The sequence below is a fragment of the Fusarium tjaetaba genome (genome assembly GCF_013396195.1).
Source record: "Fusarium tjaetaba strain NRRL 66243 chromosome Unknown NRRL66243_c0000074, whole genome shotgun sequence".
NCBI classification, from domain to species: domain Eukaryota; kingdom Fungi; phylum Ascomycota; class Sordariomycetes; order Hypocreales; family Nectriaceae; genus Fusarium; species Fusarium tjaetaba.
Genome location: NW_023501270.1, coordinates 66,147 through 86,245, shown reverse-complemented (window position 1 = coordinate 86,245; position 20,099 = coordinate 66,147). Strand labels below are relative to the sequence as shown.

Here is a 20,099-nt window from a genome sequence, read left to right as displayed (position 1 = left end):
TTATAGGCCGCCGTTATCTATAGTAACTACCAAGTATGGACTGGTGTTGATCAGATCATCCGCGCAAAGTACATCAATGCTGAAGGTGCACTTGTTGACGCAGGCGAAGGAGAGTTGACAGCCATTCGTGGTGGAGGCGGTTGTCTTGGTATTATTACTGAGATGACTATTAAAGTGTACTCTCTGAAGGAGGTACGTTTTATCTGGACTTACATAGAGTTGGGTCTGTGTCGCTGCTAACCTCAGTTAGATCCTTGAGGGGAGCTTCGTCTTCGAGTCCACCAAGAAACACGCAGCCTGGGCTTCTTTCATCGATGGATACAATAAACTCGCGGCGAGCGAAGAGATCCCAAACTGTCTCTCGATCCAACTCACCGGTGTCGCAATTCCCCACGCAGGCAACATCTTCACCATCTCTTGCGTCTGGGCCGATGAGGACCACGATGGAGGCCGTAAGTGGATGAAAAAGATTAGCGCCCTAGGTAATTGCGTCAGGGAAGTTATCAAGACAAACAGCTGGTCGGCCCACTGTGAAGAAAAAGAAAAGCTCGCTGGATACGGTGTATACGGCCGTGCTAGAACTCTCAACTTCAAGGATTTGACCCCTAAAACTGTTGAGATCTTTGCTAAGTACAACAAGTCAATCCCTGGTCCGGGATCTCTCTTCTCGATGCAGCTTCATCGAGACCCTGGGCATGGTCTCAACTCTGTGTTCTCACATCGCTGCGATCACTATTGGCTTGAGATCATCGCCACTTCTCGGGAAGAAGCAGGCGCTGAGGCGGCGAACGAGTGGGCCCACAGTCTGCAGAGAGACCTTGTTGAACATGACCCTGAGAATATACTTGACTCTGCCTACTGAGGGTTCGTGGATGATGGAGAGATGGATTTGAAGAGGAACTTTGGGGCGGGGTTCAAGAGTCTGATGGATGTTAAGCAAAGGGTTGACCCTGGGAACGTTTTTAAGAACACTGTTCCGCGACTTTAGGGACGCGGTAACTGGGCGAAGATGTTGAAGCAGGCATGGATGAGTATATGTTAGGCGAATGGATATCTAGCTGAGGTGGTCCAAAGCAAATCTACGCTAGTTCCTCACATAGGTATCGGGGCCCGAGCACTACACTTATCCATTAAATATCTTACGTCAATCGAAAGGGCTATCTACGCTATCACAATCCATAGCGACTTTCAAGAAACTCATGAGGCTGCCTATATGAACTCCACCTTCAACGCCAGTAATATACACGAGCTCAGAGGATAATAGCCTGAGCATTCAAATTCACAAACATTTGATTCCACGTCATGTCCTCTTCCAGCGCCCGTTTCCAAATATCCTCCAACACGGCAATGACAGAGTGAACTGAAGCAAATCGTATCTCATCATAAATAAATCCAGCTAGACCTCTCACAAGACGCTGTTGCTTGGGGCATTGTGAGTGCGCACCTGCTATGCATATGGGCAGTACAGCGCAGTTGAGAATTTTCGAGGGCTTTTGTATGCTAAAGATGCAGTCGAGGCAAGATTGGGTATGTTGCTGGACGAGGGCATGGTTTGCTGGTAGACCACAGACAGCTCGGTATAGATATATCAGTGCGGCGTGCTGGAAGATTCGAACGAGGCTGAATGCTTGTGCTGATTCGGTGTCGCATTCGTTTGACGGTGTATCAACGGGCGATGAACGAGGAGACGTCAAATCCTCAATAGCCAAGGAAGCATACGTCGGCCGAAGAGCTGCTTCAAAGATGCGTATCCTCTCAATCGAGAACTCTTCAATCATCCGTGTCATCGCATCAAGATAAAGCGCCATACTGGAAATTTGCTGAAAGACCGTTGATAGTGAACAATAACCTTGTGTATCTCGTCCCCACCAGACAGGTCCTCGGTCAACGACCTCCCAAATAGCCGGTGGAAATGAAGGTGGTTTTCCTGTAAGCATAGCGCTTGTGAGATCCGTCGTCGCAAATTCTGACAGCATCATGTGAAGCGGATCTTGGCCTGTGCCTAGTACGGCAGTCATGCCACCGAGTTGATTGACAATGGCCAACACCCCATCTCTGTGACTTGACGTCGATGCTGATGACTGCGCACATTCAAGAAATCCATCATGAAAGTAGAGCAACAGCACCGCAAACAATAACGTCTGCAAAGGTCCATCTTCTTTTGAGCAACATCCATCAACCTCTTCCCTTAGTGCAGCCAAACACTCCATCCTCTTGACATTCAAAATACTCCGACTATTCCTTCCATCCTGCAGCCACCGATGCGAATCAGCAAGAACACACGTCGCAAGCAGCACAACACGATGCTGCAGCGCTACAAAAGTCGGCGGCGCACAAGGCTTCGAGGCAGTCGTCAATAAAGGCCAGAACCGCCCGTGAAAGTAATCCAATGAGCGTTTCTCATAAACTGCTAGTGATGCAGCGAGTTGTTCATCGCGCGTGGTAACCTGATAAATCGCTGGTACGGTCACAGCAGGTCGTGTACTCCAGCGAATGAGGCGTTCGTTGTAATCGCATGCAGCACCGACTTTGGCGCAGCGCGAACAGGTTGGTTTTGCGAGATCGCATTTGATTCGGCGTTTCTTGCAGGGCCAGCATGAGCCTTCTACTACACGAACGCGAGCTTTTGGCATTGTCGATGAGTGTTTGATAGTTGCAGGGTCAAGTTGGTCGTTGGTATTAACATTGTTGAGATACGCCAAGGCCTGGAACAAGTCATGGGCCCAGCGATCCGGGCTCAGATAAGGGAGAGATTGCGCGGGGAACAAGGTGAAGGTCCGGCCAAGCCTCCGCAATTCAAGCCCCGCTTGAGAATGGGCAATCTAGTTGCTTGTTTGAGGTTAGTGTCTGATATCATTGCGAGTAATGGTTGGTCGATTGAGCGGGGTTAGTTACGCGTCTAAGTGCTGAAGGATTGGTCCGGCTTTAGAACGGCCGAGTCAGAATAGGGCCTAGGGTAACCAAGAACAATATCAACTTAGGGGAATGGATGTTGGTAACAGTGGAAAGCTTGGAGAATGGTAAAAGACAGGGGCTAGGTATATGTAAAAGATTCAATGTCTCACAGAAGGCCAAGTTAAATGCTAATTTACTAACTCTTTACTTTCAAGTTCTTCATAAGCTAACACGACAACTGTTAACTAGCCTTTAGAAACACTTACATAACATTCTCTCGGTAGAGATGGATTATATAAATGGTTCTAGCTGAGTGACATTGCGATTATAATCTATTTTAATTGTAGAAAGACTAATTCAAGAAATAATAACTTAGTTACTTGGTCTGCCTTCTAAGCAGCAACGGGACAAGGGGGTTCTTATTGTTATATATTTATAAAGTATTTAATATGAGAGTATTAGTCCGCTAGGGGACTTGCTCTGAAATCATTAGATGCACCGTCCAAATCTCTGATCCTGGTGCTTGCAGAACCTCCGGTATACATAGGAGTTTCTTAGAGGCCCAGGTGACTCAAAAAGCGGCCGCGTTGGCAATGACTGATGTGCATACTCCAGTAGTTGGAGAGAATCATGACTACCTTGGCAAATACACGTGATTGCAAGCCGTACCCGTAGTTCCCTCGCACTACAGCTCGTATACTGTATATGCTGAGAAGTCGCAAAAGTCCTGACATCATGTTAGTCCCATTGGCAGTTCTTCTTTCACATAATACAAGTAAGCCGCAGCCCCTAGTAGCTTCACCTGACAATGAGCAAATCATTACCCTATCATCAAAACGGAAGAGGGGTTGGGTTGAGTATGGGTGTGTATCAGGAAGGTGTTAGGTGATATATGTCGATGGACGCACATGAGTGGCACAGAATGGGGTTATCACATATTCGGGTCAGCGGAGCAGGAGTCCTGCGGGCCGAGCCGTCAGGAATCGGCATTATCATGGAAGCAGCTGCATGCCTCACAAAACTTTAGATGATATGAACTTATGACGGCGAGAAGAAGATTGAAGTTCGTACAGCCTGCTTAGTAGCTCTAGTGATGATCTCCAGAGCCGAAGGCCCGTGTAGAGTCTTTCTGAGAGACCAAGGTTGATAAGCCGCAGCGTTGCATCGCCAATTGCTTCCCACAGTATCTCTTCGCTGTCCAACACATACATGATGCGGGTACTGCACCACTACATGATGTGATTATTAGCAAGGCTTTGATTGGCCACGAGCCGAAGTAATTTGTCCGTGTTTGTGAAATTCACGCAAAAGAACCCACGGAAACAAGTCCCCTGCATCGATCCAGTCATATTCAAGAGCACAGTACAGGCTCTAGGACGTTCACAAGCCGCTGTCATTTCCGTGTAGGAGAGCTCCGTATGATAGGTGCCCAGCCGCTCCAACCCACTGCCGAGGATAGTACTATCTACTCCTCAACCACCTTGGTTCATCCTTGCAACTCACCAGTGATAGCCGGTACTTAATGCACCAAGCATCAGAATTGAGCAAGACTGCGACCCTCTATGTTATGTATGACTCACCTTATTAGGTATGCTAAGGAAGATCAAGACGTGGCTGATACCCTCCCAAGCCTCATGCAGAGATATGGCAAGGACGTGCTCTCGTCGAGGGATGGCACACGTGAGGTTTGGCATAATCCGCCCTAAAGCAACGTGACATAGAATTGCTTTTGGCTCAGAGGCATAGCTGTATATCTACAGATGCCCTCTCACGGTCAAGCGACTTTGAACTAATCCCAACGTTTCCCTGTTTAACGTGGATCCTTCAATCTCACTAGGCTATCCAGAGCAAACAAACTTCGCCATGCTCTCTGCAGTCTTGATCCTCATGGGCGTTGCCCTCACAATACTCTACATTCGCACCAAACCCCGCAAGAATCTCCCTCCTGGTCCCAAGCCCCTCCCCATTCTTGGCAACGTCAAAGACATGCCAGATGGGACCATCCCAGAATACCAACACTGGATCAAGTTCAAGGACCTCTACGGCTCAATCAGCCATGTCTCAATTCTCGGACAATCCCTCATCATACTCCACGACCGCGACGCTGCAAACGCTATTCTAGAGAAGACCTCAACCAAGACATCCGGGCGGCCACAGTTTGTCTTTGGCAATGAAATGTGCGGGTATAACCAGATTCTCAGCTTCAAGCCATATGGTAAACTGTTGAAACAGCATCGAAAATTGGTCCATCAGCAATTGGGTACTAAAACAGCGGCATCACGGTTTCGGGACATTCTAGACTTGGAGTCACGCCGACTTCTGTTGCGGATCTTGGAAAGCCCTGACAAGTTGTTCGAACATATCAAAACGTGAGTAACCATACTTATTATACATAGTCTGCTGCTGACTTCCTCGTTCCAGCGAAGCAAGCGCTATAATCCTCAAGATGACATACGGCTACAACCTCGAGCCGCACAAACTAGATCCACTGGCGCTCTTGATAGAGCAGATGATGCATAACTTCTCACTCGCATTCGTCCCCATGAGCTGGCCGGTTGATGTCCTCCCTATCCTTCGCTACCTGCCAGAATCACTTCCGGGAATGTCCTTTAAGCGTATAGCGCGAGACTGGAACGCCAATATGCGCATGGTAGTCGATGTGCCCTACACCTTTGTCAAAAAGCAGATTGCAAAGCAATCTAATCGCCCATCATATGTCTCTTCGCTTATAAAGCAACATGATGGAGATTTGGATGAGGAGACTGATGCGGCTATTAAGCAAACCGCCGCTGTCATGTACGCTGGAGGCGCTGATACAACAGTGTCATCCATCCGTGGTTTTGTGCTGGCTATGTTGCTGTTCCCAGATGTTCAGAGGAAGGCGCAGCAAGAGATTGATTCCGTTGTTGGGAACGAAAGACTTCCACAGTTTGAAGATCGTGATAATCTTCCTTACGTCGACGCCTTGGTCAAGGAATCACTTCGATGGATTCCGGTGACCCCAATGGGAGTCGTTCATACAGCCGATGAGGATATTCACTATAAAGACTTTGTCATCCCCAAGGGAGCGTCCTTCTTGCCAGCGACATGGTGGTTCCTCCACGATCCGGCGATCTATACAGACCCATCTTCCTTTGATCCGGATAGATACCTGGAACCACGAAATGAACCGCATCCCAATTTTGCCTCATTCGGGTTCGGCCGCAGAGTCTGTCCCGGGAGATTCCTCGCTGATGAGAGTCTGTTTATCAGTATTTCTCGTCTCCTCGCTGCTTTTGAGATAAAGAAGGCTTTTGATGGACGGGGTAATGAGATTGAACCTCAGATAAGTGTCACACCAGGCATGATTTCTCATATTCGTGACTTTCCTTATGACATCAAGCCGAGGAGTGAGAAGTATGCGGCTATGATGAGACAGGTTGAGGTTGATCATCCATGGGAGCAAGCTGATGCTGCGTTTTTGAGCATGGATGCGTCTCTGGAGTCGGAAAAGGTTTGAGGGGACTTTGTTGAAACGAAGAAACAGTATGGCGACCACAAGAAAGGTCTCGAGCAGTGGGGAAAGAGCCAGGTCTAAGGAGAAATAAGTCGATAACATCCATTTTTCGTAGCAACTCTACACATAACAAGAATGCAGATAATAACAACGGATAATATTGGTAGTAGATCATAAATATGTTCTCGTGAGTTTTACTATGTACGGGTATTCAAAATAAGTCTCTGACTCTTAGTCAAGACGAGGCAGCTCGCCCTTCGCCTGTGCTTCTTCAACAGCCTTGTTGTAAATCTCAACCTTCTCCTCATACTCCTTAACAAGATCCTCATCTCTCTTGCCGGGAGTGGCATCACCACCACCAAAAGCACGAACAGCAGCGTAATAAACATCAGCCAAAGCACGGCATGCACCAGCAGCGCTTGACGAGGTACATTGGTAGTACAAACTATTCACAATTAGCCCCATCTCTTCCTCTACTGAAAGAGGAACTCACTCAGTCTTGAAGTTACTATCGATACGAGCCTTGTTGCTAACAGTGAAACGGCTCTGGATGCGATAGTTGTTGTATCCAAAGTCATGACGGTTGCAAGCAGGCACGAAGGGGAAACCGAAAGGGTTGTCGGGGGATGAGGTGCAGCCATCGGAAGTCCAGTCGAGGGTGGGGGGATCACGGGCGTTGCGACGGGCGGTGAATGTTGGGAGAGTGACGCTGAAGAGTAGTTGATCCGTCACGGTGTTTGCGCTCTGGCGCTTAGAGACAGCGGCATCTTCGCCGGTGGGGAGGGCGAAGACGGTTGGGATGAGAGTGAGGAGAGAGGCGCTGAACTTCATTTCGATGGCTGGCTGATGACTGCACTGATACAAGAAACCTTAAAGTTAGGGCGATGTATTGAAGTATTTATACACATCCATGATCTCGCGCCCATCAACATTCTCATCCGAACAAGAGATTCTCCGAAGTTAACGTTAAAAGTAGTAGTACACCTCCGATCATCGCATGCCGAGACTAGGAGCTACCTTCCTAAAGTGGCAATGATCTCTGCTCCGAAGGTCACGCTCTACAGATGAGATAAATCATTCGCTCTGCCCGCCAAGACCGGTAGTGCCTATTATATGCCGACCTGCTTGTTTAAGCTCCAAGGACCTGGATCTGCATAGATCGTGGTGGCATCGACAACGTGTATTGGTGCGGGGTTGCACGATGCTAAAACCGCTCGGTTTCCTAAACCAGGAACAACCTCCGGCACGACGAATGACATTGTTGAATTGAAGAGTGAAAACCAAGGAACCAAAGAAAGTATATGATTGAGCTTCCTTTTTGAAATACTTATGCTAGGGAGAGTGCGTTTGGCATGTGAAGTGCGAGGCTACTGCTTGTCGTTTTCCGCGTATATAAAATTCGCAGCTAGATATTGTTAACCTCGGTGAGCGAGATGGGAATTAGATCCTCCTTACCGATGGGAATAAGACCATTCTCATGCGCCCATTCACGAACGCCATGGCCTGCATGATCCGATCCCCAGTGCTTCCTCTCCTCTGGTTTGCTCAGGTGTAGCTTCTTGGTTGTGCCATTGGCTGCGATGAAGGTGAAGAAGACATAGCGGTGCTTTCCGGTCTTGGGCGGTGGAGCAGGAGGTTTGTATTTGATGATGTCCTTGAGGTGGTGTTTGGACTTGGATCTTGTTGAGTATTTCAGGTGGGAGCTTACTGCGATCCAGTGGCAGAATTCGGACCATTTGGGATCATCGCGAGATGGCGCGTCGGGATCGGTGAGGACGATGACGTACGACACGTCTTTGGAGAGTTGAGTGCCTGCAAGCGCCTCGGACTCAACTTTGTCAAGATGGATTACGGGAGATTTTTTGAGATGATCGGGTTTGAGGGTGTTGCCCAGGCCTGCAGAGTCGTGCTTCCATTTGACACGAAGGCTAAGAGCGGGCGGGAAGTCATCAATCACGGTGGGAATGATCTGAGCCTCGAGCAGTCTATGCGGGTTAGTAAACGACATCGATTCAGGTGAGAATGACAGCACTTCTCTCGGATATGGTCCAGGTCTGTGTTGTCGGAACCAAGCACGCGCTGCCCTTCGCTTGCGACGAGCCCGACATAGGCGACGAGGAGAAGAGGGAGCTGCCACAGCATTGCGACGAGCATTTCGATGATTCAATTGCCAATTGATGAGATGAACTGATGAAGTATGGGATGGAATCAATTGAGTTGAAGAAGAAAAGGTTTGCCGTTGATGGTCCTTCCCCGCAATCGACGTCGAGGTTATCAAGCGATACGTCATGATGTAACGGCTACCTACCTCTGACGTGAGTGGAAAGTCAGATCAGTTATCTCGGACGGCTTCAACGACTCAGCAAGCTATTAATCAAAATATCTCAATTGTTTGAACAACTGTGAGTTCAACTGCTGCCGGCAAATTTACTCAATTGACATAAGGTAAATAGCAAAAACTGGTCTAGCAAGTCAATCCATTACTGGCCATGATAAACGTCGAACATAGCTATACTCTGAGTAGCTTGTCTCTACAAGTTTCGGGTTTCTCAACTGTGAAATGGGAAATTCTGGATAATTAAATTTGAGAATACTTTGAACATGCAATATTAAAGCATATATACATAAATGGAGATACTTTTAGTCACGGAAACGGACGCAAAACACGCTTCAGTTTCAGACCTATGAGCCGAATTATCACAAACATCGACAACAAGAAGAACACTAACGACCTTTGAAAATGCATCTTGATCACAAGATCCCATGGCACCTGATTGCTCCCCATTTCTCTCTCACTCCTGCCGAACAAGAAGGCAACTATAGCCTAGCTACGCTGGAATTGCCTGAGCAGCAAGCGGTTATCGGCCACTTTAGTCGCATGTTCCTGACAACAATCAGAGAATTCTCCGCCACAGAGACCACAAAGATTGACTCAGCACCAGTCAGTGGAAAACTGTTTTCCGATAATGTTCTCTATTACGCTGAGCGGCACTTTGGTCTTGAGCCTCATGAGGATAACTCCGCACTACATAACCCGCTGAAGCCGTCGCATCAAGATCTCGAATATTGGAAACGCCGAGCGAAAGATCCCGAAAGCGACTATGAGCCTTGCTATACCACCGCCGATGCCAACCTGGCCGACGCAGCCAAGATGCTAGTCATTGTCGCTGCTACAGCTGACAACAAGACCACCCGGCGTGAGGCGTTATCAGCGCTTGTCCGCCTTGCCAAAGAGGTGCCTTTATCAAACCTACGAGGTCTCCATTGGGGTCACGCCTTCGGACTCGATCTCGTCGTAAGCGTGGCGCTGCAGATGTACATATACCTAAACCTCATTGAAGCTGTCGAGTCTCGGGCAGCTGAACGAGTGCCGTTGCTATCAGTTGACAATTTTCTGACATTTTTGAGTAACCATGCCCTTGAGAATTATGATTTCCCCGCGCAGAATATTCCGCATCGAGACTTTTGGTTTTCTCTTGGGGTTACTGAGTCGTGGGTTGCTGGCCGGCGCAACGGCACTCTTGAAAGGGACATGCCGGTTATCGACCCGTTGGCAGATGGATCGGATGAAGTTCAGCAGAAGGCGAGAGAGGGATTGAGGAAGTACTTGAAGGACTGTTTTGCGATTTTGTATGTTTATGATGTGGTTTTGAGAAATATGGTTAGGACAGAGAGGGCGGATGAGCATTGGGAGTACGAGCTTAATTGGGTATTTACGTGGATATAAATTAAGGTCTTACAAGTCAGATACTCTAGACTCTAGAGGTAGCTCTATTGTGACACAGATGTGTATTTACGTTTGAGGCCTGCGACTTAGAGTTTATTATCACTATACAGTATATACCTAACTTAGACCACCGGACTACTATGCTTCCCCAGCCGACCGTATGCTTTGGCCCTTCTTCTGCCCCCTCTGCGTCATTTCTGTGCCTCTGAAATTATGATTCCAGTGTGTCATATCCCCTAGACGGTCCAAAGGGCACACATTATATCGGTAGGGGTTTTGGGCCAATTGGGTGATTTTCCAACGCCAATGATCGTGATAAAACTGGGGGAACAGATATACTTATATTATCTGTATTATCAGCTGTAGAGGAAGTACCAGTTGTTAGTAAGCTACACATTGAAACCTCATAGAAGTCCTAGTGATAAGGGTGTTATCAGTAGATGTGATGTCACAGGCAAGAGTCGGTCTCTTTTGGGGACGATACAAAATTGTGCCCTTCGGACCGTCTAGGGGATGATATTTGCATGGAGTCGGTGTCCACAAGAGGACAATGCACAGTGACGTGTCACCAGGCTTGGCCTACAGCGCAGGTTGAAAATGAGGCTGGAGGTGCATTGTAGACAGCGATTACTTTTCCTGATTCGTCTCTATACAGGCTGTTAGTGGATAGTTGACCAATCACATAGATCTTTCCCAACGAGACTTTCTTCCGTTGGGCACCAATTTCGTCTCGGATATTTTCAGAAGGGGTATATCCTCGAGATTTCCAACTGGCGACCTCACACAACACATAACAAGTCATACATTTGCAGCTTCTCACTTTCAGCAATGGATGCTATATCGCAGGGGGAAATGATGCACGAGGAGAAATTATGCGATAAGTGTCTTGCAATACCCTGGAATCTCCTAAACTGTTCTGACGGCGGGAGTTTTGATCATCATGAAACTTTTGGTGAACTAGAGACGTCATGTGAGATTGGTTGCCCGCTATGTCAAACCCTTTTCGTACTTCAGGTTTACGTTGATCCTCCAGGCAGAAAGAAGTCGGATCCGTTGCATTGGTGGTTCGAACAGAACTTGGCAGGCCTCTGGTTTCTCTCAACTGATGTTGAGGCAAGGGATTCGTGGTGCATAAAAGTTGATCCTGATCATATCCATCGTAATATGCAGCCATCCCACTCAATTTCAATGGTGAAAAGTAACTAATAACAGAACGCCGTCCCTCAGAGATTATAATACTAACACTACCACATAGAACTTTCATCATCGACCTTGGACGGAGACTTGAGAGCCTTGGCTCATGACAGCATTAATCCTTGGATTGAGGCCTGTATGTGCTCAGGAAAGCATACCAGGTGTCCTGGCACCGCACCAAACAAAGTGGAATCCTACAAATTGCCAACTCGCCTTATAGACGTTGGGAGCGAAGGTGACACTGCTGTTCGACTTGTCAATACTGGAGATCTATCAGAAGACAATAGAAAGTCGCTATACACAATATTGAGCTATCGATGGGGATCGTCAAATGATTCAGCTCGAACCACAAGTCAGAACCTACGAGAAAGACTCAGTGTCATAAAGCCGCACAGCTTGCCGAAGACAATCAGGGATGCAATCATACTTACCCAGTTGATGAAGATTCGGTATCTTTGGGTTGATGCCCTCTGTATCCTCCAATCTGATAGAGATGTCGGTGATGGAAAGGACGAGGAGGCAAATCTCGACTGGGTAAGGGAGTCGGCATGCATGGCATCATACTACGCCAACTCTGTTTGTTGCATCGCCGCCTCAAACGCAAAAGATAGCTCTGAGGGAATACTATCTGAAAGGCGAATAGCACGATATGGGAAGTGGTACAACCCACCGAATGTCTTCATACAGTCTCCTTACACTTCTCGACGAAGGGTTCCGAGTTTGCTACTCGATCGAGGATGGTGTCTCCAAGAATGGCTCATTTCACCTCGTGTTATGCACTGGACGACTCATGGTCTGGTCTGGGAATGCTCGGAAGGATTCTTCTGGGAGGGCGAAGCAGGATTCAAAAGAGAGCTCCGAGAATCTTTCCCAGACGATCCGCATTATTGGTATCATCGCGAAAGAAGTCACTCTCTGTTTATGACTGTCTTGACGGAGGATCACGAGCAATTGTTAGCTCTTATGGTACGTTCTGAAGAACGGGTGGATTTGGGACAGTGCTGGATGGCATTAATCACACAGTACTCCCATATGCATCTATCATTTTCCAGTGACAAACTGGCAGCCATTCAAGGGATTGCAAGCCTTTTATCACGGCGTCACGGCGTCGATTATTTCGCAGGTATTTTCCGATTGCCAGTTATGATTCACTTGTTCTGGAGGCCTGTTGACCCACAGAGCTCGTCGTTTGACTGTGAAAACTTTCCCTCATGGTCATGGATGTCGTCAAATGGAGGGGTTTACTTCGAGATGACTAGCACTGACTCAAGTGGATCGTTCTTGGAGAAGTTTAAACCATTTCCCTCGACGCAGCATGAAAAGGATCTTGTTCGTATAACAAACAAGGCACTTCGATTCACAGCCCCATTGATGAAGATTGATGGTATGGACCTGGGTGAGCCAAAGAACCCACAGCCAGAGCGCCATGTGGGACCTGGGGCACCTCTTCTGCAAGGATGGCATTTAGTCATTGATCTGGACAGTGTGGCATCTTCTGCCTCTTTGAAGAGCGACGGATACTTGCTATTTGTTTCTCACGATTTACTTGCCGAAAGCTGCTATGGGCTTGTTGTACAGATGGTCGAGGGAGATGGCAGAAGGAATGGTTACCAAGATCTCCCACTACCATCCAGCCAACCGAGGCTCCTGGCTATGCTACCTACTGCGACTCTCTCGAGGAATACTACGCGGCTTGCTCGGAGGCTGGGATCACTGCGTTCACGAGTACTCTTTGATCGCAAGAAGTCTTATCAGAGAATCGGCGTTTTCTCAGCAACAAGAACTGAGGGCTGTCAACAGGAGCAACCAGATATAAAGAAATACGCAAGGCAGATTGTCTTAGTTTAGTGGTCATCTCCAGCGGTTTAAAAGCTTTCAGGAAACATAAACTCAGGTGACCTAAGATCTCACTCCAAATGACCCTGGACTAGTTGCGGCCCCGTGGTTGCCAGTCAACTGGCGTCATTCGTCCTGAAGGGGCAGGACACTGATAAGGCCAAGAGTAAGCTGATCTTGTACGTCACTGGAAGAGCCTCATCTGCCAAGAGATATAAGCAGAGAAGTAAAAGGTTTATAAGATTGTGAACTTTATACCGCAAAACCTGGTCGCTGTGTTTGGATCGGTCTGTGGACTCAGGACCTGTAAAAATGTAGAAATATAGTTGCCTAGACATAAGGATTGATTTTGGATCGGGTAATGCATAAAACACATATACATAATCGTTTATTATTACCTTTAAGCAAGTAGGGCTAAGCTTGTGTATTAAGACTTGAAAATAGTGATTGAAATAGGGTTAGCATACCACAAATCGACTAAAACTAGGTATACAGACTGTAGAGACGCTATGGCCAGGTGTAAGCGGATTTTGCGAAAAGTACTGAGCAGGCCTAGAACATTCCCAGCAAGTATTGCTCGAGAGAATCCAGATACGCTCGCGATCTGTTCCTTCTTGAGCCTGGACAAAGATTGTGACTATTGCCAACCTTGCTAGCCAAGAGCCTTGAGCTCTTATGATACAATCGCCAGGAGGAGGATCGAGAACATCATCCCAGGTTTCTAAAGATGAAACACCTATAAATCTGTGACCGGGATGATTTCCGCAACAACTCGTTTCCGGCCTGTGAGAAACAAGATGGCTAGCGAGACATCTTAACACGTCAACGTCGCCGATCCAACGCCCCGCGTCGTATACAGAGATGACAGATTCCAGTAAGAAAACCTGACTGTCCTGCTCCTGTACATCGCCAGACTGAACAAGTGGGACATAATATTCGGTAAAGGAGAGGTGCATGGAAGTTTTGGGGAAATAATTCTCCGACTTTCCGTCAAACTCCGACGAAGTCATCACCCGCCAAGATGTCTCCTCTAGTTCCATGATCATCGGTGATTTAGGTGGAATGAGAAGCGTGAGGCCAGATCGCCCTATGTTACCGGTAAATCTCTTGAGTTCATGGTCTTTAGGAGAATACCAAGGATCGCAAGCGAGCTGATGCGGATTGTTAGTAAAGCGCAGCAGTAGTGTTTTGGTTGTTTTCATGCCTTCATGGAGAAGTAGATACTTTCTTCGAAAGCGAGAGCGAACGCTCGCTCTAAATTTTCTGGCTCCAAGTCAAATCCACCTTCCAAATATGCCACACACGATAGTGAATTACTGAGTCTCAGACTGTGATCTCGGTCTGCCCTCTTGTCTAGCAGAGACTTGACCCACTTGGCTTGATATAAAGGTGATTCTAAAGAACGAGTAGATATGGCCGCGTCCGGGAGCGTTTGATAAACCTTGTGAGCTATGGTCAGTGCTCTCAAGGCCATACTTGCAGGTGCCGGGTCATCATGGAAAATATGAATCAACTTTTCTGTATCACAGAAATCTGACTCCAAGCACCATATTATGTCTTCTATAATTAAAGATCTTATGGCGGGGCGAAGTATTTCGTTTCGTGCACGGCGTTCAATTGCTGTCTCCTGCATGTAAATGGCGGCACTGCGTTCTAAACCACAAACAAAATGAAAGTCCTGGATAACTACCTCTCCGGTCGGACCTGTCGCTGTCATAGCGATTGCTTTGCCCATCGAACTGAGGTGGCGGCAGTCGAGGTCGGTCATCTCGGTGACCACTTCTCCCAGATATTGATATTTCCCCATATATGATATGGGAACCCATTGGCCATGTGTTGATGAGAGACCGTCGGGGTTACGGCGAGCTTGTGCACTGGCAAACGCGCAATACCGTTCCAGTCCAGTTGGAGTAACCGATATCATGTCGTCGTCAAAGTAGCGGATAATGAATGCATCAGGATCATAGTCACTGGAGAGAGCTAGCCGGCGAAGCAGGGCAACTCTTTCCATTGGGCCTTTGAGTTTACTCAGAAGATCTCCCACATCGCCAAGTCCAAGGAACGGCCTCAGTCCCGTGGATGGAATGAACTTAGAAGCGCGTCTGTTGCCGAGGGCAAAGAGCTTGTGGATGATATCATCTGGGAAAGGCTGCGCGTCCAGGTAGGCGGCTCCTAGTTTTGAGAGGATGTTGATAGCGGAAGATGGATCTCGTAGCCTTGTGGCCACGATCTCAGACGTATCAGCAGACATCTGTCGTTCTATTGTCCTTTTCATCGCAACAAATATACGAGACGCGTATTGTGCCAAAGGTCCCGTGAGATTCCAATGTCCCAGGAGAGAACCGTACACCGCTTGGGTGAACTGGTCAAATGATAGCTTGCGAGACTCTGTGTCAAACCTAGCCTTCCTGGAGATGGGGCGACCGTAAAAGTTCAGATACGCCAGCGACAAGGACCAGAAAACACCATGGGCGTCACCTTTGAGTGGACGAGCGAGCCCCAATGTCAGGAACCCACCGGGCTTGACAAGCGGATCTGAGAACTGGAGAGGTGGCTTATCTGACCCTCCGACAGTGATATCAGGATACAGGTGCCAGGCGCTCAGGGCAAGAAGGCATGAGCCTTCGTTGACTGCCTGGGGCATGCCCCCAACAAGCCTTTCCATGGTCTCCGCGGCTGACTTCCAAGCTGCTATGACACTTGAGTAGACTGTGTCATGACTGATGGGCAAGTTTACTTCGTCAAGAAGCATCATCAGCTTATCTTGGCGCTCTTGGTTGAACCGGTCTGCTGTTCGGAGCCAAGAGCGGACACTTGCGTCCCACTCAGCTAGGCTAGCGCGAGATATGTCTGACTGAGCTGCGGCAGCAACTGTGGCGAATCGAAGAGGCTCATCATCGTTCCACAATCCTTCGATCTGTTTCCTCCTTTCCTTGATAAGCTCAAACCATATTGATGTCGCCTCCGAAGCTGACCAGAGACGAGCCAGCATACAGGCCAGAAGCTGCACATGCAAAGCCGTTGCAGATGATGTTGCTGCAGCCCAGATAGAAGTACCATCTGCCCCAGCATGCGCTGCAAAGATGCTCTCCTCTATCTCAGGTGGGCTTTGTTGTTGGGCCGCTTGAGCGACCTTAGACACCCGTGTACCATATGACTTGACAAGAGCAGGTGTTGGTTGAATTATGCCCTCGAAAAGCGCACCAAGCCTGCGAGCAGTGATATGCGCTGTCCCCCCTTCTGCATTCTCCTTCCTAGTTTGGGACAGGGCACTGCCTAGGGGTTCGAATTCTTTCGGCACTTCACATCTAACTAGCGTGAAGTCAAAATTGATGTTCGCCGCTGCAAGCGTCAACTCGTTTGTTGCAGAAGCCAGCGCGGCTTGAAGCCTGCCAAAGGATGGCATAGCTGCTGCTTCAGAGTCAGGAACAATCGAGAACAATACCTGGTATAGAGGATAAATAAATTGAAAGAGGACGACAATAGCAGCGCATTGATGCCTAAATATGAGCCCAAATCAGGCTGAGCAAGTCTCAGTATAGATGCCTCAGGCGCTATTTATATGCAAGTCAGCTCCGCATAACGAGCCTATCAAAACTTTGGTTCATGTTACATTTTTCAACCACCGGATTGAGTATGCCTCTCAGGTCAGCAACGCAGATTCACAGGTTGTTGTGGTTGTGAAAGGGCTATGCCAGTAAATTACAATTTCCTGTCCGCAGATTCAGCTAAAGCAAGTCCAATGTGCTCAGCTGATGAAATATTCCATTTACGAACTCTTGCAGGGATCTTGGGTCTTTATTGAAAAGTACAACTGAATAGACCATGGCCGGTTCTTAATTGGTCTAATGGTATGAGGGAACAGGATAGGCCTTGCTCTAGTCCACTGGGACGAGTAAATTCTGCCATACTTTCCCGGTAGCTTGTGCTAACCCTGGAAAGTCGAGTTAGGGCAGACAGTTCTATAGAGTATCAAGTGCCTAATTTCTATATTTCTTTATGTAAATGCCAATGCCGCTAAGCGCTAACATCACCTATCCACCAGCTCACTACTCATCTCGCGCCATCCGTCCTGAAGGGGCAGGGGCCAAGAGTAAGCTGACCCTGGACGTCACTCCAAGAGCCTCATCTGCCAAGAGATATAAGCAGATCGCAATGGCAAACTATGTAACTTCATACCAGGTACCAAATGGCAACAACTCGGCCTTTTTAAGGGTCTCATGTAAGGGCCTCAATTCCAGCCAATATTAACACGGCAATCGCTTCGGCGGCATTACTATTAGAGTTCAATCTACCGATTTCCATGTAGGGAACGTTTGTCTTGCGGTGAAGGGATAGGATATAACGTTCAAGCTTCGCCAGGAAAAGCGGCACATCGAATTAAAATTCTGCAGTCGTATCTGCAGGTATGACCCGATACCGGTGAAACACCCTGCAAGCGAAACTCAATTTCATTTGCCGAAACTCTCACCACAATCTCACCTCACGACACCTTCAAAACATCCTCATCCCCGACCATCAGCCTCACAACCTCACTACCCCAGATTTTCTCCATCCTCAGCACCGAATTGTACGGAACCGCCAATGGAAGGATCTCCCGGAGCCGATTCCGCTAAAGTAGGGACCGTAGTCGGAGCCGCTCGACAAAGTGCGGGGCTTCAAGCGGGGGAGGGGCCATAGTTGGCGGGCAACGAAAGGAAACGTGGGGAAGCACAGCAGGTAGAGTTTGACAGGAATAGTCCAATTGCAGAAGGGAAATGTAACGTCGATCAGCGGGCTTGGAAACTGTCGGCTTGTGTTTGGTTATGCATGTTTCACTTGAGGCTGCCTTACTTAAACCCAACCATCTTCCCCTCCTCGTCCACTCCATCATCAACATTCTCTCTCTCTCATTCTCAACCCTCTCCAGTTCAACAATCACACTTATAGTTCGCTATAGCATTCAAAATGGGCGACGTTATTCCTCAGAGCATCCCCCGGACTTCCCGAGCATGGGCAGTCCCCGGCTCAACAAACATCGCCCTCGCAAAGTTCCCCTCCGCAACCAAAAAACCCTCCTCCTCAAACCCCCAAAAAATCGCCACATCCCTCGTAACCGCCTTCAACACAGCCCTCAAGAACAAAGACCTCACAGCTCTCGCCCGTCTATTCTCCGAAGACGGTTTCTGGCGCGATCACCTCGCCCTATCCTGGAACTTCCGCACCGTCCAGGGCCCCTCCAACATCCTCTCATTCCTAAAGTCCTGCTCTGAATCAAAGGACGGTCTGCGCCTGACAAAGATTGAGGTTGATAGCTCAGCTCCTGTGCGAAAGCCCCAGTTTCTGCCTATTGATGGCGCTGGTGAAGTCCAGGGCGTACAGTTCTTTTTTGAGATTGAGACTGTGCGCGGTAAGGGACTGGGCCTTGCGAGGTTGATTGAGGAGAATGGGGAGTGGAAGATTTTCACGTTTTATACGAGAATTCAGGAGTTAAAGGGTTTTGAGGAGGCGATTAATGATCATCGATCGCGCGGTGTTGAGCATGGTGGAAAGCCTGGCCGAAAGAACTGGGCGCAGCGACGAGAGGCTGAGGCTGATTTTGCTGATGGTAGCGAACCTGCTGTTTTGATCGTTGGTAAGTAGCAGCTACTCATTAATACGTGTCTGTGATAGCTAACAATTTTAGGTGCTGGTCAAGCTGGTCTCACAGCCGCTGCTCGCCTCAAGATGCTCGGTGTCGAAGCTCTCGCAATTGACCAGAACGATCGCGTCGGCGATAACTGGCGCAAGCGATACCACCAACTCGTTCTCCATGACCCTGTCTGGTACGATCACATGCCATATCTCCAATTCCCTCCCCAATGGCCCATCTTCACACCCAAGGACAAGCTCGCTCAATTCTTCGAGGCCTACGCCACTCTTCTTGAGCTCAACATCTGGATGAAGACTTCCCTCATTGAGACAAAGTGGGATGGTGCTAAGAAGCGATGGGATGTCACCGTTGAGCGAACCAAGGATGATGGTACCAAGGAGCGACGAACTCTGCATCCCCGTCATCTCATCCAGGCTACTGGTCACTCTGGCAAGAAGAACATGCCTGACATGAAGGGTATTTCCGACTTCAAGGGCGATCGTCTCTGCCACTCTTCCGAGTTCTCTGGTGCTCGTGATAACAGCCAGGGTAAGAAGGCTATCGTTGTTGGATCTTGCAACTCGGGCCACGACATCGCTCAGGATTTCCTCGAGAAGGGCTACGACGTCACTATGGTCCAGCGCTCCAGCACCCATGTCGTTTCGTCCAAGGCCATCACCGACATTGGTCTCAAGGGCGTTTACTCCGAAGACGGTCCCCCCGTCGATGACGCCGATCTTCTCATCCACGGGCTTCCCATTCCCGTGTTCAAGGCCCTCTCTGTCACAACAACCAAGAAGCAAGCAGATTTCGACAAGGACATTCTGGCTGGTCTCAACAAAGCCGGTTTCAAGACCGACGCTGGTCCCGATGACGCCGGTCTCTTGCTAAAGTACTTCCAGCGCGGAGGCGGTTACTACATCGACGTCGGTGCCTCTCAGCTCATCGCGGATGGCAAGATCAAGGTTAAGCATGGACAAGAGATCGAGACTGTGTTGCCGCATGGATTGAGATTCGCCGATGGTTCTGAGCTCGAGGCTGATGAGATTGTGTTTGCGACGGGATATCAGAACATGAGAACCCAGACGAGGGTCATGTTTGGCGATGCGATTGCGGACAAGGTGAATGATGTTTGGGGCTTCAATGATGAGGGCGAGATGAGGACTATTTGGCAGAAGAGTGGACATCCTGGATTCTGGTACCATGGTGGTAACCTTGCTATGTGCCGATACTATTCGAAGCTGTTGGCGCTGCAGATCAAGGGATTGGAAGAGGGTCTGTATGGTTATGATGATATCTAAATCAAGGTTACAAGGAAAATTGTTTATAGCATTTCATTA

At 48.5% G+C, this 20,099-nt stretch overlaps 8 protein-coding genes across 8 annotated transcripts; 4 read left to right on the top strand and 4 right to left on the bottom strand.

Annotated features, from left to right (window-relative positions):
* Positions 1 to 162: 162 nt before the first annotated feature.
* On the top strand, positions 163 to 862 carry FTJAE_3943 (d-lactate dehydrogenase; the record flags this gene model as incomplete). Its single annotated transcript, XM_037350295.1, has 2 exons — positions 163 to 192; positions 251 to 862. The coding sequence occupies 2 exons, from the start codon at positions 163 to 165 to the stop codon at positions 860 to 862; spliced, it is 642 nt and encodes a 213-aa protein (XP_037208988.1).
* A 388-nt stretch (positions 863 to 1,250) lies between these two features.
* FTJAE_3942 (c6 finger) lies at positions 1,251 to 2,633 on the bottom strand (the record flags this gene model as incomplete). The annotated part of the gene is made up of 1 exon (XM_037350294.1): positions 1,251 to 2,633. One exon carries the CDS (start codon positions 2,631 to 2,633, stop codon positions 1,251 to 1,253), a length of 1,383 nt encoding a protein of 460 aa, XP_037208987.1.
* Positions 2,634 to 4,758: 2,125 nt separating this feature from the next.
* Positions 4,759 to 6,394, top strand: FTJAE_3941 (oxidoreductase; the record flags this gene model as incomplete). The annotated part of the gene is made up of 2 exons (XM_037350293.1): positions 4,759 to 5,264; positions 5,317 to 6,394. 2 exons carry the CDS (start codon positions 4,759 to 4,761, stop codon positions 6,392 to 6,394), a joined length of 1,584 nt encoding a protein of 527 aa, XP_037208986.1.
* A 228-nt stretch (positions 6,395 to 6,622) lies between these two features.
* Positions 6,623 to 7,222, bottom strand: FTJAE_3940 (phospholipase A2; the record flags this gene model as incomplete). Its single annotated transcript, XM_037350292.1, has 2 exons — positions 6,623 to 6,836; positions 6,885 to 7,222. The coding sequence occupies 2 exons, from the start codon at positions 7,220 to 7,222 to the stop codon at positions 6,623 to 6,625; spliced, it is 552 nt and encodes a 183-aa protein (XP_037208985.1).
* Positions 7,223 to 7,796: 574 nt separating this feature from the next.
* On the bottom strand, positions 7,797 to 8,545 carry FTJAE_3939 (carboxypeptidase Y inhibitor; the record flags this gene model as incomplete). The annotated part of the gene is made up of 2 exons (XM_037350290.1): positions 7,797 to 8,376; positions 8,424 to 8,545. 2 exons carry the CDS (start codon positions 8,543 to 8,545, stop codon positions 7,797 to 7,799), a joined length of 702 nt encoding a protein of 233 aa, XP_037208984.1.
* Positions 8,546 to 9,131: 586 nt separating this feature from the next.
* On the top strand, positions 9,132 to 13,160 carry FTJAE_3938 (uncharacterized protein; the record flags this gene model as incomplete). The annotated part of the gene is made up of 5 exons (XM_037350289.1): positions 9,132 to 10,021; positions 10,271 to 10,340; positions 10,691 to 10,727; positions 11,374 to 11,448; positions 11,533 to 13,160. The coding sequence occupies 5 exons, from the start codon at positions 9,132 to 9,134 to the stop codon at positions 13,158 to 13,160; spliced, it is 2,700 nt and encodes an 899-aa protein (XP_037208983.1).
* A 1,186-nt stretch (positions 13,161 to 14,346) lies between these two features.
* FTJAE_3937 (uncharacterized protein) lies at positions 14,347 to 16,554 on the bottom strand (the record flags this gene model as incomplete). The annotated part of the gene is made up of 1 exon (XM_037350288.1): positions 14,347 to 16,554. One exon carries the CDS (start codon positions 16,552 to 16,554, stop codon positions 14,347 to 14,349), a length of 2,208 nt encoding a protein of 735 aa, XP_037208982.1.
* A 1,541-nt stretch (positions 16,555 to 18,095) lies between these two features.
* FTJAE_3936 (flavin-containing protein) lies at positions 18,096 to 20,060 on the top strand (the record flags this gene model as incomplete). Its single annotated transcript, XM_037350287.1, has 2 exons — positions 18,096 to 18,762; positions 18,814 to 20,060. 2 exons carry the CDS (start codon positions 18,096 to 18,098, stop codon positions 20,058 to 20,060), a joined length of 1,914 nt encoding a protein of 637 aa, XP_037208981.1.
* Between the last annotated feature and the right edge of the window lie 39 nt (positions 20,061 to 20,099).